General features: G+C 23.7%; 1 protein-coding gene across 3 annotated transcripts; it reads right to left on the bottom strand.

Annotated features, from left to right (window-relative positions):
- Positions 1-2,567: 2,567 nt before the first annotated feature.
- On the bottom strand, positions 2,568-13,967 carry LOC129981259 (nicolin-1-like). 3 transcript variants are annotated; one of them, XR_008785297.1, is made up of 8 exons: positions 13,698-13,966; positions 13,105-13,189; positions 12,351-12,457; positions 9,083-9,199; positions 7,156-7,236; positions 4,973-5,077; positions 3,384-3,496; positions 2,568-2,771 (listed from the first exon to the last, which is right to left on the bottom strand). XR_008785297.1 is itself a non-coding variant. In XM_056092029.1 (7 exons), exons 1-7 carry the CDS (start codon positions 13,830-13,832, stop codon positions 2,736-2,738), a joined length of 666 nt encoding a protein of 221 aa, XP_055948004.1. In that variant the 5' UTR covers positions 13,833-13,967; the 3' UTR covers positions 2,568-2,735. The 3 variants fall into 3 exon arrangements, 2 of the variants coding, with proteins under 2 accessions (XP_055948004.1, XP_055948003.1); XM_056092029.1 differs by lacking the exon at positions 3,384-3,496 and having other exon boundaries at positions 13,698-13,967; XM_056092028.1 differs by lacking the exon at positions 2,568-2,771 and having other exon boundaries at positions 3,170-3,496; positions 13,698-13,967.
- Between the last annotated feature and the right edge of the window lie 63 nt (positions 13,968-14,030).

Genomic DNA, 14,030 nt, shown 5'->3' with positions numbered 1-14,030 from the left:
GTAAGCTGTTAACTTTATACATTTACACTGTATAACTATTGACTTTTTGTATGTTTTTCTCTGAGCTACATACTGTTTATTTTGTGAAAGTATTAATATTCATACCATTACAATGCAGATCACACAAGAGTGGTCATTTTATTTATGTGTTGTGATTTTACCTCAAGCACTTAAGAAAATCATTCCAGCATCAAGCTATTTATATATCACTACATTTAGAAACATATAACATTCCTGCTTGTTGGCAAATAAACTTAGCATCCTACAACATTGTGTTGATTTTTGGGCCTTATTATTTATTGTTTTTTAATCAATCAAAAAGAAATTTGCATTTCTCATAACATAATCACAACCATTAACTCAAAACTTATCATGTAAATGAAAACTGAAAATTGTGTAAACATTATATATGATATTTAAAGCAATTTATAGTGATTCGTAAATAATAAAATAAAAATTTGCAACTTAAAAATATTTTTTTAAAAATTTTGATAAAGAGGAATAACAAGGCAAATTTTTGTTTAAAATAATGTATAAATATGAAAATAATGATAGATAAAAAATAATTTGTTTAGCTTATTTACTTTAGTTATATAAACAGTATATAATTTCAAAACTAATTCTATTTAAATTTTGATTTAAAAAATAATGAATTGTTTTTTCCATTCTCTCCTTTAATGCTTCATTTTTTATAATACAGGTATTGCCAAGAATAGCAAAAGAGAGGAAAATATCCACTCAAGTTGAAACCCAAATGAAAAACTTGCATAATTACTTTCATTATATGAAGTTCAAACTAAATAATTAAAATTATGTCCAAGTATTTCAAATATTTATACCTTAAAGGTATACATATGTTTTCCCCCCTTTTCAAACCAAACTATAATCTAGAAAAGAAAAAAAAAAAATTGCAAATAAATAAAAAAATAAAGATTATAATTATATATATTTCAAGTAAAACTAGTTTGCAACTTTATTTAAATCAAATTTTATATCCTTTATAAAATGGTGCGTATATATAAATCCAATGTCAAAAAAAAAAAAAAAAAAAAAAACAGAGTTTATAACTCTATTAATATGATTACCCACAATCTTCAGATTCATTGAAAAAATTGACTTAACAATACCCACATTGAAATATGTTGAAAAATTCAACAGAAGGCTGCACATCTCCAAAATAGGAGATACTGGTCTTATTGAATTTTCATACCTTTTAGGTTCACCAGTATTTTATTTACTACTTTCTATATCTTTCATTAAATTTAATTTGTCTTTCACTTTTAAATATTTCTATTTGAGGGTTACGCTCACTAGAGAAAATCTCAAATTTAATTAAATTCAAAGTAAAATTAAAGTTAGTAAAAGGATTCACAGAACAGAAGCTAACATATAATTTCATTGTAAATGTTAGTTGCCTTTTTATAAACAACTTTCTAATCTTCATAAATTTTTATTGCAATAAGAATAGGTAAAAGAGGTAGTTTCTTATTTGATTAATATTCTATCCTATATATGGATCCATGAGCATTTTTTAAAACTGTAATAGATATATATGTAATATTTTTTTGATGCTACAACATTTGTTTATTTACATTGTTAATCCATATACAAAAATTTAATTTGCTATGTAAAACTTTTTTTTTTTTTTTTTTTTTTGCGTAGTGGAAATTCAATGCTTTACAGAAGGAGGCTCAATACAGAGAAATTTTTTCCCATTTGAGTATCAACTGCATAACTATTTCCTATTTTAGAAATCAAATATGGCTTTATACCAAATCATACTATCTTAAAAAAAGTAGAAAAAAGAAATTTACAGTATAAAACAGCTGCTTTTGTTAACTCTTTAAAACTCTTATGCAAAACTTTTGTCTAATTTTAATTATTATCAGAATAAATTAAAATTTTATATTTAGAACTTTTAGAACATTAGGGCATTTGTTCTTTTTCACGCAAGAACTCATTTTCTATGACTTTCTAAAGCTCACAAAAATTAAGTGAGAACACTTCCATTTTTATGAAATGCTTCCTTTAGAAAATTGTACTTTTTATGAATCAGTTTGAAACTATTATGAAATAAATTATTAAAAAAATGCATATTTTTCAATTCATTTTGAATTGATTTTACCTCTCTTTCCTTTTCATCAAATTGCAACAAATAATCATGATAATAAAATAGGAGGAGAAATAGAATAGCATTTAAAATAAATTATGGAATCTATAGATTTAAGAAAAAAAAGAAAATCTGAATTTTTCAATATCATATCAACAACAAATAAATCCAAACATAGAGAAATAAGATGAAATAAAATATAAAATTATTTTTAAATCTACAGGTAACCAAGCCATTAATAATCAGGAATATATAAATTTTCTTACATATTCCCTCTTTTTTTCTATTGCAGAACAAGTAATAATAGAAAAGATTAAATATAATAGAAATTATTACTATGTTAATGAATAAATGCAAAAAATCTAATGATAGTTTATATGACTACAATAAAATAAAAGTGAATGAAAATAAGAAGTTAAATAAAGTCAAATAATAAAATTCACCAACAAATTTTAAATTGGTTATGTGGCAAAAATTTATTTTTTTCATCAGAATAATAAAAAAAATAATTTCTGATACTTGGATTTATAATTGGAATGTTTCAATAAACACTAACAACTTATTTTAAAACTAATTTAAAAACATATATGAAGTGAAAAACTCAGTACAGATGTTTTACATGAACTTAAATAAGATGGCCAATATCATAAGATCCATCAACCTGAAAAAAATAATCATAAAATTATGATAAAAATTTTGAATTAATGATTATCAAAATTAAAGAAATTCAAACCATGACTGTATGTAATGAGTTAAATGCCAAACTTCTGACTATAAAATAAGTATTTTAGCCACTAACTAATTTCTCTTCTATATGAATCTATTGAAAGAAAAGTAACAATATTGCTAAATATTGTTATATTACTATAAATTAACAACCTATCTGATTAAAAAAAAATTTGACAAATATCCAATATTTTAAATGAGATTTACACTTGATATTTTAAATTATTATTATACATTTTAATTGTGGTAAATTCAACATGAAACAATTTACAGAAAAATGTATTATGAAAGCCATATATTATTTGTAACCGAATAAATAAATAAAAATATATTTGAATTTTGGGATACATATGCATATGGAAATAGAAAATAAATTTTTACCCGGTTTTATCCAATTTAAAAATAATCAATGGAATCAAATAGGTCATCATCATCAGTACACAAGACTTAAAACAGCAATAAGTTATTTCACTATGATCTACCGGCTTGTGGAATAACTTAAAACGAGTGCAGATTAAATAAGAAATTTTGTAGCAAGTTTGTATACCATTTATAGCTAAATAGTGTTATGAGAAGAATAATCATCTTATGACTTGTTGCAGAAAATAATAACTAATCACTTGAAACATCTTCAACATCACTGGAATTGGATTCTAAACTCTGCAAAAGAATTCTTCATAAATACATTAAGCAAACAGGGAGTAAAAAGCAAATAATACAGCATTAAATGCACAAATGAAAAAAAAAAGCTTTAAATAAGTTTTTAAGCTGCAATGAGAGTAAAAAACACAAAAACTTTAAAAAGGTATCAAAATGCAAAAAATTCAGCAAATCAAGTAAATAAATATATAAAGATGATAATTCACAAAATAAATTGCATTTGATTGTAATTTATGTAAATTTCACTGTTATGAACAAAATTGTTTCACATCATATGATTAAAAAGAACCTCATATACTATGGATTAGTTTCCAAAATATTATCCAATTTTCATAAAAATAATCTGTATTTGCCTTTATACACTTGTCTAAAAGTAAAGAAATCTCTCTCTTTGTTTGTTTATGAACCGACATTGATGCTGTATTATTAAACAATTAAGACTTTACTCTTTTCCATCTCTTCACAAATTTCTGTAACATTTTTATTACAATTTATTTCACTGATCTCTATCAGAATATATTCTGTAATTTCTTGTGTACTTGCCCTGATAACATGTATATAGATTGTTTCTATTCTATTCTATTGCTATTTTTCTATTGCTCCTCTCCTACAATAAAATTGCCCTTTTTATTTTACAATTTTCATTATTGTTGGTAAGCAATGCAACTTATTTGCTGAATTTTCATTGTATTACAAATAAAAAGTAACAATAATAAACTAAAGAATTCTAAAACAAAATGATGCAATACAAATAATATTTTACATTGCATCACTTAGTTTATATTACTGAATTTAAAAATTAGCAAAATCTTGAGGCAGAAATTAAAATACCTTTAAGTTGCAAATAATTATCACAGAAAATGAAGCCAAAATTATTGCTTTTATATGCAAAACAAATTCAAAATTTCAACTTAAATAGGTTTGGGGGAAAGCAAGAAAACATTATTTCCAGATCAAAGACAATTATATACCTGGTATCCTAATATCTGAATATTTCTGGTTGTGGCAACAACTCTTGCTTACTAAAAAACACCCCTCATTCAAGTTGTATCAAGAATAATATTCCAAATCAAATAAATTAACAAACATTATTGAAATAATTAAAATATTTTTTTTCAATAATCATAATAAATTAACAAGAGTTAATAGCAAAAAAACAATGAAAACTGGGTCTTATTGCCTTTTATTGTAAATTCTTCATTCTCGTTAAAAGACTAGAACAATTATAATGTTTCAATGATGGTTTTTTTTAAATACTAGAAATACATTTAGAAATTTTAAATACTAATTCCTTATTAAGAAAATGGAGTTAATAGAGCTTAGAATGGCATTGCTGCTTTTAACAACTCAGGGGAAATAGTTATTTTTTTAATGATATGTAGTTGAATTTACTTTTTGTTTACTAATTATAAAAATACATATTTTAATTAAATATAATTTATGCATAAATATTAAAAAATCCCACAACAATGCTACCTCAAATCTTCCAACAGCACTCCCAGTAGCTTGTTTATCTCTCATCAATTCAGATATGGTCCACATATACCTTGCTTTAGAACTAATTACATTCTCACTTTTATCCTGGAAAAGAAATTACAAAAAAATTTAGTTCATGTTTACTTTCATTATCTTAAAATAATTATAATTTTAATGATTATGTCAACTTTACTCATCATACATATATGCATGCACCTTCTTCACATCAACTTCTAAAGTGTATTAATTACGTTTATATGAAAATTTACATTTTCATTAGGATATATATATGATGCACTTTAACATTTTTTTAGGATAATTCATTATATAAATTTTAAATGCAACAAACTGCATTAACAGCTTTGTAAATAATTTGTTGACAGTAATCCCATAGTAACAACAACAACAACAAAAAAACATCTTTAAATACAAATAAAATTGAAAGGTTTTAATATATAAAAAAACAATGCCCAATTCATTTATTTGTGTTTTTTTTCAAAGTAGATCCACAATTATTAAATATAAAAATGGGTGGATCCTAGCACAGCCCACCTCTTGGCATCTTTTTGAATTCTCGTCAAACGAGTGGCGATAACGTCACCAATGTGGCAACCTAGACGGATTTTTTTTTATTTATTTTATTTTTTATTATATTTATTTATTTTATTTTTATTATTATTTATTTTTTATTATATTAATTTTATATTTTATTATATTTATCTTTTATTTATTTATTATATTTATTTTATTTCATTTATTATTATTTCTGGCCTTCAAATATCGTTTTTTAATTGAAAATAATAGTAGTCAAATTGGCGAGATTTCAAATAAGTCGCCAAGAATTGAGCCCATCTAGGATTTTACCATAAAAATCTTTATTTTAAGTCCTAATAATATGTATAGTTAAACATAAATAAAAATCTTGCATAAGATTATTTTGTTGATTTGTCTTCTTTTTTGTTCAAATTCCAGAGTGTCTGCAGAATTCATTTCTTGATGGTGGACGATTCAACGTCTTTCATAATCAAGAATTTACTATAATTTCATGCATTAAAGATAAAAAAAACCTGATAATTTTATAAAAAATGCACCTAGAAATTGTTTTTTTTTGTTTTTTTTAATCTGCCAGGCAATTTTTTACCACTCAAATATGAAACTATATTGGGTCATTGCAGTATATTTTATCTTTATGCATTCCTCTCACACACATACCAGATGAATCAACTCTATATTTGATATTACTTTCATTATTTATAAAAGCAATGAACTACAAAATAAAAATGAAAGATAATCAAGATTCTTAAGATAATAGCTTTATAACAACTGCAGAAATCCAAGAAATATTTATTTGATCTGCACTGTTCAAGATTGATAACTGCTTTCATTTTGCAAGTCATTGGTGACAAAATAAATGTCCCTCATACAAGGAATGAAACTATTTAGTAATTAATCTTCTAGATATGGAATTCCTAAAATTAAATGTTTGTCATAATAATAAGAAAAAAATTATACCTTCGTTTGACTGAAATCTTGCTTCCAAATTATTTATTATTGCCTACTGAATACTTATAGATACTAGAACAGTTTTACATTCATACTTAAAGGTTACATACAAATATTTCTATAAAATTAAGCTGCATATTCATTAAAAGATATTATGAAGTTAAAAAATTAAGCTATGCTTTAAAAAGTATTCAATATCTTTTTAATGATTTCATAAATATTTCAATTAAGACAAACATCACATAGATTTAGTAATAAGTTTAAAAGCCTAATTTTACAATATGCATACCTGAAAAATATTAACTTTAGATTATAGCATTTGACAAAAATGAAAGATAGAAATGTCCCTTTCTTCTTCTTTTAATGGTTTCTTTTAAATATCAGTCATAGCAGCAATCTCAAGGCAGTTGTTGATTGAAAAATAAACAATACAAAGATAGGAATACAATTCAGGTATTATTTTCAACTTTTTCGTATGCACATGCATTTAAGAAAATTAAGATATATGGAAACTTCGAAATGTTTGATTCTCAAATCAGATTTTAGAAGAGAAATAAGGATAATTACCAAGGGCATTTATTTCTTATATTTCATTTATATATTTATTCAAATTGATACAAAAAGGGTAATAATGACTTATTTTAAATAAGAATAATTGGAAATTCATAAAAAATATTTACAATATCTGGAATGCTTGTCTTGCATTCGGACAATCGAGATGCTGCCGATAAAGGACGAGTAATCGATATCTGTTTAACATCCTAAATAAAAATGAAAGCATAATCTCAGTTTGATAATATTTTAAAAAATTGAATTTCACTTTAGAAGTAATCTTTTATTTTTAGAACAAAATAGTTCTAATCATTTGACCTGATTCATTGTTTATTTTAATTTAATTGATTAATTATTTAATTATACTGTAACACAATTTCATAAAATGACAAATAGATTACATATAATAATAGAACTACCTATTTATAAAAGGAATACCTTTTTTAAAAATTAAAGCAAATAATAAAATTTAATTAAAAACATATTAATTAATTAAACAAAATATTCCTTAGAAAGTCATTTGTAATCATTTTATTCAGCTAACGCAAAGACAAAATAAATAAAACTAAAAGTATTATTACAAAACTGGCTTACATTAAATTGCAAATCGGGAATTGCATCTATGCCATTGACATTGTTTTCTGATTTTATATTTTACAAATTATCTTGTCTTCATCATTATGATTTATTACATAATGCTTGACAGTAGCTATAATTAAATAGTTTTATATAAAGAAATTTGTGTGCTTTTAATTTTTTAAAAGTAAATACATTATCAAATTCATTAAAGGCTTTTTTTTTCTTTTTTTCGCTTCTAATTTCCAAATAATTTTACTATGCATCTCTACGACTAATAAAGGTGAATGTGTCTGAAATTCTACAGAATAGACCATTTGAATGAAAACTATCAAACTTGACACCTGTACACTTTGAAGAGTGAATGTCAACATCTCTGAGAGCTCTTTTTGAAGTCTAATTAATTAAAAATTAATTCAAATTTCCCCATTCCCCCCCCCCCTGCATATTCTTCTCTTTTCAAAATATTAAAAATTATTTTTTACTTATCTAAAAATTTATTAAATTATCTTTTCAATGATGCTTTTTTTTTTGCTGCTTACTTATTTTTCTATTTTTAATTAATTTTAAAAAATATTCTAAAATAACATATTCCATGGTTGTTGTGAAACTCGAGAGGATTTTCTTCATTGATACTTATATTTCATTATTTTTTCCATTGTTCAGATGATTTGGTTTATTTTTAATAGGCTGATAATAATTGAGTAGGCTACATAATAAAGCTTGCTTTCAATAAATTTTTAAAACATTATATTTATAACTAAGATTTAACTATAGAAATAAGCATTAGCGAGAAGATTTTAAATGCATCCCTTTTTAACATTGCAGTTCTTTCTTGTGATATAATTAGAAGCATAGGGATAGAAAATTAAGGAAATGCATAACAGAACTAACAGATTGGCATAAATCTTTCTAAAATACTATACGCCTATTGAAATTTGCAGTTTAAAAATGATCTTAATTTACGCAAAGCAATTAAAATTTTCAGCATCTTGGCAAACCAACTGGTTGTTATTAGGTTGTTAGTTTTTCCTTAAGTTACAAATAATTATAATATAAAGTTTTAAATTTACAAAAAAAAAAAAAAAAAATCAAATTACTTATTAACATTATTCAACATTTATTAATTATCAGCATCTATCATTCTTCTTAAGTAATAAAATGTTGCACAAATTCATTAAATGCCAATATACCACAATTTAAAGTATGTCCATTTTAATAAACTGTTTTTTTTTAAACAAAACTAAATACGGAACCAGCACAGCCAGATCAATACAGAAAAAGGTATCAAGACATTGATAATTCATAAAAACATGAAGACCAAATTGTTTATATTAATGAATCTTACACTTTTATATAAAAAAAAAAGATTGAAAATCTATACTATCCTATCATTTTCCCTCCATTTCGCAAAAATAAAAGTGTTTGAACTATTGAGCATGTAATGCATCAGAAGTTAAAAAATCATAAGTAATTTACCTTTGCTGTAATCTCTCCATAAAATGCCAACTCTTCTATTCCAAATTTTTTCCATCTAAATGATGGTTGTTTCAAGACAAATCGTACATTGACTACACCAACCAATGGAATGCAGCTCTATGATATAAAAATAATTTTAAGTAAAACAACTTTTAAATCTACCAATTTTTGAAACATGAAATTTAAAATTTTGGATATACCATGCAGAAATATATATAATGCCTTAAAGAAAATAATAATAAAAACTCAAAATAAGTGCAACAGAATCTTTCAAAATAAAAGGCTATTTTATGAAAATAATTTACTTCTCATTACAAACATGCTTAATTTATTCTGAACTAATGGGGTGAGGGTGGTGAAAATAGTATAATCTACTGGAAAATTACAACTACACTTTAAATGATATTAAACTCTAATACTATATCTAGAAAATAGTAACTAAACTTTTATTTCAAGTTGTATGGCTTGATTCCTATCTCTTAAGTAAGAGTTCTCAATTTGTAGTAAGTGTACCTTAAGAGGAGGTCAATACAATATTGGATAAGTAGAAGACATAAAAGATTAAAATGACTTTAAAAAATATACAAATTCCTTTTAAAAAATAAAACAAATTTAAAAATAAAGACTACAGAGATAACATCTCTTAAAGATATGGTGCCTTGTAGGAGATAGAAAACTCACATCAATTTAATGAAAAGTTTGGATACAAATTGAAATAAAATATTTAAATTAAAAAAAAAACATAAGTGAAAATATTAATCATCTTAACTAACTTTATTTATTTTCAGCAGAAGTTTTTATTTTTCAATACTAATATTATATATATATAGTTTACTTGAAATTCTACAGAAAAAGCTAATAATTGATTGATCAGAAATACTATTACTAAATTCAAACTAGAGAAAATAGTTTTTACATTTATTTCCCATAGCATTTCCTAAAATTATTCAACATCTTTAACACTGTAGACATTCAAATTCTACCCCCAACCTTCCTTACATTTCGCATAAAATTTTCTTTAATAATATAAAAGTTCTAAGTTATTATTGAGCAATACAAGGTGGCAACTAAAGATTGTAATATTCCAATAAATAAGAATTGCTTTTCATTTTTTGTGAGGGGCAAAACTAATCTTTCTCTTTATTTCTATAAATGCAAATGAATTTTTGCAGAAACCAAAAATTTTAAATATAGAAGTCAAAAGAAAAATGACTAAAGAATTTTTTTTTAATTACATCTTTACGGCAGATAAAATCTTTAAGTACCTTAAATGTTTTGTTTTTAGACACATAGGACATATTTTAGAGATATTTACAGAACTTTTTTGAGATTAGTGCGTAATAATATCTGTAAATATTGACTTTGGTATGGTAATAAGAGTTAAAGTCAGATAAAAGAGCACATAAAAAAAAATTTATGAAAAAAATTCAAGGAATACATAAGAACTATGCACCTATAAATAAAAAATGATCGTAGAGGAGAATATAAGCATAAGAACTGTGCACATCATAAATGAAGAATTGGAAGCTTACAGCAAAAGAAAAGCTTAAGATTTGACTGTCACACAAGTATTAAAAAAATTGAAAGATATCACCACTATTGAACAAGTGTGGTGCAAAAGTGTTGACAGAATATTTTCAAATGAAAAGCTATTACATAATGAACAATATCATAATATCAGAAAATATGCCCTATATTCAACAAACTTTGAAAATAGACCTAAAACTTTTAATCTCTTTTAGAACAAGAAATATATGATTTGGGCTATAGTTTCAAATAATGAAAATTTGTCTGTGAAATTCATTAGCAAAAAGGTATAAATCAGTGTAGAAATTTATAAATAGGACATAAAGGCTGCATTTTTATTGCCATTTGCTGACATATCATATCTCAATAAAAACTGGATATTTCATTAAAATTTTACACCATTCCAACAGTCTAAATCAACACAGGTTTTCTTCCATGTTAGTTATCTAGACTTTACAACAAAAAATTTAGCTGCTTTCTATACTGGATTTAAATTTTTTAGACAATTGCATTTGAGAGATTTTAGAGACTAAACTAAATATAAACAGCAAAAAGGTTTTGACTATTTTAAATTTTTCATGCTATAAGAATAAGACAATCTCTTAAAATGATTTGTAACATGCTCACAGAACCATGGATATCTAATATATCACTAATCATGAAAATTAGGAATATCTAATCTGAAATAAGGTTTCTAAAATTAGATTTAAACTTAATAAACATATTAAACACAATATAAACTCAAATAGCAAATTTAGTAAAACATAAAGAGTAGGTTTTTAACAAATTTGTAATCGTATACAAAAAAATTCAGCATGCATGCTTGGATATCATTATAGTATTTAAAAAACTATTAAAAAATTTCAAATACATTTTACTGATTTAACGTTTATATTTCATTTTATATAATATTACCTTCATAATTGTTAAATACTAGTTATTTAAGCTAAGCATTAAAAACACTAACAGTTTATTAATTTTAGTTTTAAATTTTTAATGATTTTTTTTTAATATCTTAAATGATTATTTTATTTTATTAAGCCATTTTCTGTTAGAGCATCTGATTTTGAATTCTTGATTCATACAATTTTTCAACAAAATATCTTTCAATTTTGTTCACAACAAATAATTACACAGCTTTATTTTTTTGTAGAAGAATTTTGAAAACTAAATGAAATCTTTAGTTTACAGATATGAATGAAAACAAACAAATTAAAAAATATATTCATTTAATATATTTTAAATAAGAGTTACTTTATATTAAGATTAAATCAATATTTACAATAAGATACATGTTATATCCTTTAGATGCTAATCTTAAAAATCATCTCTCCTTTATAAATACAAAAATTTTAAAAAAGAAACGAAAATATACATATATCAACAATTCATTCATAAAATTGATGCATAAATTCAATAAAAACATCTTTCAGATACAAATTTCTAATTGCACTATTGTAGACATTCATTCGAAGAAAGTATAGATAAATTAGCTACATCTTCTATTTTAAGAAAACACTTCATTTCCAGTTCTTAAATTCAATAGGACTTTATTCTATGGTTTTATTATTTTTCACTGGAAAAATTTTTATTTGGGAAATTTTAAGTGATTTAACTTAAAGAGAATAATTTTTAAAAAAGAAATTGATCACTTAATTAGGGAACTAAATAAAAATAAAAGCAATGTAAATAAATTCTTTTAAAATATTGAAAAAATATGATAAAAAGTTAAAAGTAATACTTCTTTAGCAGGAATAGAAACAATATCTTGAGAATTTTTTTCACAGTCAGGATCTTGCATCAGAATAAAACGTTTGACAGATGCCTGCCAAGGAAGTATGTCTCTGTCTATAAGAATGAAATAACTTATTACTAACAGCATATAGTAAAAATTTCAACTAGTAAAAATACTATATGAATGATTCTTTAAAACCATTTTTTTAAATCACCATAAACATTTAACAGGTACAGAAAGGGAATTTTAAAATGTCTTTTATTCACAATTTATAACGCATCTTTATTTTTCATCTCAAAGTCTAATCACAATCTTTTTTAAATTTATCCAATACTCCCTCTTCCCATATTTTATGAATTTATTTAATAGTATAATCAACTAAGTAACTGTTTTTTTGTGTAACTGACTTAAATTAACAATGCATTAAATCATTTAATTTATAACTTTTCAATTTTTAATGTAAAGTCAAAATATAAGTTAAAAATAGAAGATGTGAAATTATATTATATATTTTATTCCATTTTGCTCTAATCTGATAGTAAATATTAATTTTACTTTGAAAAATTGTTAATACAACTTATATTATTATTTTTTAATCACTGATGTTTTATTAAAATGAAATTCATCAGTCATATATAAGAGATATGTTTTGGCTCAATTGAGCAATTAAGGAAATACAATGTAGACACAAAATCATAGCTAAGAAATTATGAAAAGGCAATCAGAAAATAGGAATTTAAATAATAAAATGAATATATACTTTTAACATCCTTCTCTGCAGCCACCTTTTTACATGACACACCTATAAATGCTGTATAATTGTTTCTAAAGCGAATGTCTCCTATCTAAAAAAAAGTAAACATATTTAACAAATATTAACAAGAATTATTTATTGCAGATGCATCTCTTTCAAGAAACACTTTTTATGCTTACAGAAAAGAATCTCTTTTATAAAATAACTGTGAAAATGCTATTGAAAAATTCACACTTCCTTGAAACAATTTTCTCTTTACCACAGAGATAGAATGTTACACATTCTTAATTCAAATTCATTTATTTTTTTATAGAAATATCTTTAAAAAGTATGAAATGTTACATTATGATAAAGATATTTTTATATGTAATTTAATTTTCGATTTTTTTTATTAATTATAGTATAATTATCAACACATTTTATTATAAGAGAATTAAAAATTTTGGGCTAATTTAGGTTCCAAATGAATTTATTCTGGCTTAATAAATAAGATTAATTTAAGATAGAAAACATCTTATATCTTAAAGTTATTAATAATTCACACGATTTCCACAAATTAAAATAAAAACACTGTATCAATGAAATTTATAAAAACTCACCGTAACAGGTTCTGGAAATAAGATTTCTAAAATACAACAGCCAGGTTTATAATCGGCTCTTTCATCGTCTAAAAATATGGAAACAGGTGCTTTAGCCTTAAAATCTAATGGCTTCCTATCATCTGAGATGAGCATTGCAGTAAAGAAAAAAAAGTGTGAGCGTACAGTATGTAGTTAAATGTTTATTAGTAATTAAATTTTCCTGACATTCTTTTTTCAAACCAGACACCGAAACTAAACTGACACTTGCAGGCTTATAACAATATTGTTGCCATCAATCTAATTGAGTAATGTAAATAGTTAGCTTTTATCATTTAAAAAAAATTGATTTTA

This window comes from Argiope bruennichi, chromosome 8, assembly GCF_947563725.1.
Source record: "Argiope bruennichi chromosome 8, qqArgBrue1.1, whole genome shotgun sequence".
NCBI classification, from domain to species: Eukaryota; Metazoa; Arthropoda; class Arachnida; order Araneae; family Araneidae; genus Argiope; species Argiope bruennichi.
The sequence above is the reverse complement of the archived record's forward strand: the minus strand, read 5'-3'. Positions and strand labels throughout refer to the sequence as shown.